At 46.1% G+C, this 5824-nt stretch overlaps 1 protein-coding gene across 2 annotated transcripts in view; it reads left to right on the top strand.

Moving 5' to 3' along the window:
• Window positions 1–1257: 1257 nt before the first annotated feature.
• Window positions 1258–5824, top strand: part of Nhe2 (Na[+]/H[+] hydrogen exchanger 2) — a 314329-nt gene continuing 309762 nt past the window's right edge. For both annotated transcript variants that reach the window (XM_076191601.1, XM_076191600.1), the window contains exon 1: window positions 1258–1922. In XM_076191601.1, coding sequence (XP_076047716.1) covers window positions 1346–1922 — 577 coding nt within the window. In that variant the 5' untranslated portion in view covers window positions 1258–1345. The remainder of the gene's footprint in view (window positions 1923–5824) is intronic.

Below are 5824 nucleotides of genomic sequence, written 5' to 3'. Positions count from 1 at the left end.
TGCAAAGACCATGATGAATCACATACACTTACGTACACACACACGCATATACACACAGCTCGACGGTGCAGTGGTAGTGTTTGCGACCGCTACTCCAGCGGTCCGAGTTTGAATCCCGCCCAAGGCTGAAATAATTTCAGTATCGCTGCGATACGAGCTATTACTCCAAGCTCTCATCAGGGAGGGTAAAATCGGTCGATCACGAGTCTAACACGTGATCCAGGACAATGGTGAATCACACACACACACACACACACACACACACACACACACACACACACACACACACACACACACACACACACATACGCACGCACGCACGCACGCACGCACACACACACACACACACACGCACGCGCACACACACGCACGCGCACACACACACACACACACACACACACACACACACACACACACACACATACACACACATACGCACACACGCACACATACACACACGCACGGACGCACACACACACACACACACACACACACACACACACACACACACACACACACACACACACACACACACACACACACACACACACACACACACACACATACACACACGCACGCACGCACACACACACACACACACACACACACACACACACACACACACACACACACACACACACACACACACACACACACGAGCTCTGAGCTCTCTTCCGGGAGGGAAAGAGCTGTCGATCACACACACACATACACAAAGCAAACGCCGTTCCAATCAAATATTATCTAAGGTATAATCAAAGAAAAAGAGACATGTTTGGGATTATCTCAGTACTGTGATACTCCAGCTGGTAAACGCGCCCGGTATGTATGCACACACTCTTATGCGCGTACCCTTAGTTCTATATTGTACCACACGCAGATACATTATATATTTCTGTGGAACGTTACCCTATGCATAGGTGAACCTCGGCCACTTATGGAAGCAAAAACACCAACGAAACAGAAACAAATGAATAAATAAAGAAAGAAAAAGAGAAAAAGAAAGGAAGAAAGGAAGGAAGGAAGGAAGGAAGGAAGAAAGAGAGAAAGAAAAATGGTTATCTTAGTCGCAAAAACCGTAGTTTGTCATCAGTCTTGTGTTTCATGTATTGCTCCCACCTCCTCACCCCCACCCGTTTCGGTTCCCCTTTGCCAGCTGGGCCCGGCGGTGGCGGCGGCGGCGGCGGCGACTGCGAGTGTGTGAGGGAGGAGGAGAGGGAGGCCCAGACGAAGCACAGAGCGGTCCATGCCGTCAGTAGTATTCTGGCAGGTGTTCCAGAAGGATCATGGCGCGCGACTTCCCGTGAAGTTTCTTGAGTCTGGCCCCTCGCTCTGGAAGTCCCGCATGCCATTTGTTCCTCCGGGGTTGCGTCCTCCTTCGTTCGTGGTGCCTGTCCTTCCGTGTGTGACTGAGTCTCCTTTCCCTGTAGTTGTATTACGCGTCTCCCTCTCAGTCCGTGCCTTCTCAGAGCTCAAGAAAAGTAAAATTCGTGAGCGAGTTGAGAGTGGAAAGTGGCAGTCGCTACACCTTCCTACCTCCGGGCTCCCCCCCTCCTCTCTACGGTTTCCTCCTTCTTCAGCCACCATGACAGTCCTCCCCCATCGGACCTTTCCCCTCTGGAGGAGTAGTTCAGTGACAATGCTGCTCCTGACGGTGGGGCTGCTGGTGTTGGGTGTAGGGGGTAACACCCCACCGTCTCCAGCACCAAGTCAACAAGTCACCCGGGCATTGGCGCCCGTGGAGCCACCCTTGAACACACATCGTGCACGAATGTCTCCTTCAGGGGACACGGGCTGCCAGGTCAGGTCCGAGCCTGAGGATGACATGGACTACTACCCTGTCGTCACCATCGAGTTCGAGCGAGTCCAGACGCCCTTCATCATCGGGCTGTGGATCTTCTGCGCCTGCCTAGGGAAAATAGGTGAGGACCCCTTTCCTTGTGTTTTGATTTTCATGGACAATGGCGGGTTATTTTGTCAACGAGGGATCGGGTGACGATCCTGGGAAAAGGTCGTCAGGTGACAACATATGAAAATGACACCAACGTTGTCATTCATGGCAATGACAGGTTTGTCATTAAGTCATGACTACTCGTCATGATGTTGACGTTTTACTAATTGTGGCAGTAAAAGGATAGACAAACGAGACAGTTGACAGGACTGTCAGCTGTAGGGATAAGTTGTCAGGCATGACGGTGACGACATCTTTGAGTATTAATGGTGAAGGGGGTGTAGTTCACACAGAACGAAGGTAACGTTCGGGTGACGGTCTGAAAGAGACTCTATCGTGTGACGTCAGTTTTGATGACCAGAGTGGTGTCGTGGGTGATACTGATGGTGGTGGTGGTGAGACCAGATTAAAAGAACCAAACTCCCGGAAATAACAACACCATGGGTTTTACATGCACTGTCGACACCGTGTACCAAGTATATTTTGATACAATTAACGTCAGGCGTTTTTTGTTTTTGTTTTCTGTTGGTGTTCCGGAATGATGGGGTGTGTTATGTTATGGGGGTTCAAAGCAGAAATAGAGTGTTAAAGACGTCAGACTTCGATCGTCCTCGTGTTTGTTATGGGCGCTCATCAGGTCACGGGAAAGGAGGCAGCGTGGTGGGAGAGGAGGAGGAGGAGGAAGAGGTGGACAGAACTGCCACTACTCACGCAACACCTTGAATCATGAAACACCATCCCATGTGCAACATGCAACACTGTCCGTGGCGTGAGACACATTACATTTTCTACAACATGGAACACTGTGCAACATTCAACACCATATATTCTGCAGCATGGGATGCCAGGAACAGCATATTTCCGTCATCGTGCAACACCATATATTCTGCAACATGAACCATCGTTCGTGTGCCATGAAACACTGAGTCGTGCAAGGCCGTCGCCTTGTGCAACATCCAACACCATTTGTGTTGCAAAGCACACGTATTAGTTCGACTTGGCCACACTAAGGAACTTCTCGTGCGATTAAGCTGCTCATCACAGTGACCCACTTTTTTATTATCATTTGTTCCTGTTAGCGCCAGACGATTTCATTCAATTGATGGGCAGACGCTAGGCTGAATGGGTTTACAATCGATCGAGATCCTGCTTCGTCCCGAGTTTGCTTCAGCGTTAATCAGAACAAAACTGTCAAACATACGTCACCGTGTTGTACCGGGTTCAGTGCGACACCTTTGTCAGTTCACTCAGTGCCACTCGTTCATGTTCATACGTCCAAGGGGGCTTACGCGCGCACACACACACACACACACACACACACACACACACACACACACACACACACACACACACACACACACACACACACACACACACACACACACACACACACACACACACACACACACACACACAATTTCACACACAATTTCACACACAATCTCACCCGTATGCAGACAGGGCACACAAACATTAATACCTTGACTATGGTGACCATGGGCGCTGTTGGCGAGTTTCGTCACCTTACCACTGTGGCTAGGTTACACACGCACGCTGTGTCTCTGGACGGGTCTCGCAGGAAAATTTCAGTTTTATTTACTTCCGTGCAAGCCATTTATTTTATCTACTTCCTAGTGTATTCATTTATTTGTCTATCAATTCATTCATTCATTTATCAGTTTATATACTTATTGTTAGTACTGTAGATTGCTAATCTATATCTCATGAAAATAGAAGAAGGGAAGGTGAAACACTGATTGCATAAGTAAATGTTTAGTTTTGTAATTTTGAGATATAATTGATCAAGAGACGATCTTGCGGTCCAAAACTAGATTGGATGTAACAATAACGTGAAATCTAAGAATAGATTAACGCTATGATTACTCATAACGGACATCCAGATTGTATAATTTGACTATCGACCGCGAAAATGGTCTTGATTTGTCTGCGGTGACCGAAGGTTGATTGGTGAAACGGTTTATTCAACTACTCCATTATGGTGTGTTGATTGGAGAAATGTTTTATTCAGCTTCTCCACGACGGAGTCCGTCTTCCTATAGTGTGTTCTAGGTTACGTCAGATGGTTTTAATCAGATAAGAGGGGACGGACATCGAGAGAGACGGATGCGGTGGGACTAAGATATACTACTTCTCCAAACTTCAGTTTGTTTTGGGTCTTCCCTCAAGTGGATGACGTTGTCTGACGGTGGTCAAAACAAAATATGCATAGAAGTAAACAAACGAGGTATTTTTGTCAGCAATAACCAGAGATTCTATCCTTGGGGACAGTATCGCCCCGAAGAGGATGGAATTACAGAGTTGGTAAAGGAGATATTTGATGTATTCGTAGGTAACAGAACGGAGGGATAGCAGAAATTCAAATTAATCATCCTTCTCTATTGAATGCCACGTGACTCAGATCTATAGGCATGTCACTAAAACCCCTAAAGTATGCACTGCATAAAGCATGCAATCAGTACGGGAATAAATTAGATTTTGCTGTTGTCAGAGGAAATTCCTCTAAACGAATGGAACAGCCTCGCCTGGCAGAATCCACATCAACTTACGGATCAATTATCGCTGCCAGAGATTTTACGGAGATTGATTAATGGACATGGATTTGATAAGTCAAAATGGTCCTAAGCCTTTGAATGTGGGCAAGGTTTCCCATTGCTGGAAAAATTACTTGGCGAGAGTCTAAATAGATAAGGGGTTGGGGGTCCCAGCTAAGGGCCTGCAAAAGAGGCAGACGGATGGGAAACAATTATATATTCGTTGTGGAATGTCAACACAGTAACTACTATTGACTTTTTTATATTTCTTGTATGATTTATATCATACACACACACACACACACACACACACACACACACACACACACACACACACACACACACACACACACACACACACACACACACACACACACACACACACACACACACACACACACACACACACAAGAAGAGAGAGAGGAGACTTGATAACTATTTTTAAAATCATGAAAGGTATGGAAACTAAATCTAATAAAATGGGATAGTAGAGATACAAGAGGACATGGAAAGAAAATCAAGAAAGACAGTTATAGAAGAGATCTAAAAAAGAACAGCCTTACCCACAGGGTAATAGACGTTTGGCACAAGTTAGATGAGAAGGTAGTGTGTGCAAAAACAATACACGAATTTAAGAACAGTCTAGATAAAACGAGATATGAAGACGAGACACCACGAGCATAGCTCCCCTTCCCGTAAAATACAACTAGGTAAATACAACAAGGTAAACACACACACACACACACACACACACACACACACACACACACACACACACACACACACACACACACACACACACACACACACACACACACACACACGTGCGCGCGCACATTTACTTATCTATTTAATTGCTCTGATTCTGGTAGTACCAAACAATTTCAATCGGTTAAGGGAGGGCTCAGTCGAGATCCCACTTAGACCAAAGCTCCGCACCAAGGTTTAACAAGATAGTCTAGCCAGGACAGCAGCTCAAAAAGATTAATTTACCATAAAGAAGGGTTGGGGGAGAGGATAAACCCATATCACGCAAGGCGCATTTCTCGAAATTATTGCGGGTTCGTTTGAAGGAGAGAGACGCAGATACCAGTAATTTTGCCCATGGGATCATCTGAACGCCGTATAAGGTATTCATCTCGTACCAGAATACTTAATCATGAACTAGTCGTTATCAGCGAAACATTACGGGTCCTGTGTTGAAAGCAGCGTTACAGAAGCGAGAAATATTATGAGTTAAGGTCCTATTATCCATACACACCCCGCTTATGATAATCGTAGACAATGTGTCCAGAGGAACACGATAAAGTGACGTTCTCTA

The sequence above is a fragment of the Oratosquilla oratoria genome, chromosome 10, assembly GCF_046742065.1.
Source record: "Oratosquilla oratoria isolate Oo_2021 chromosome 10, ASM4674206v1, whole genome shotgun sequence".
In the NCBI taxonomy this organism is placed as follows: domain Eukaryota; kingdom Metazoa; phylum Arthropoda; class Malacostraca; order Stomatopoda; family Squillidae; genus Oratosquilla; species Oratosquilla oratoria.
The sequence above is the reverse complement of the archived record's forward strand: the minus strand, read 5'-3'. Positions and strand labels throughout refer to the sequence as shown.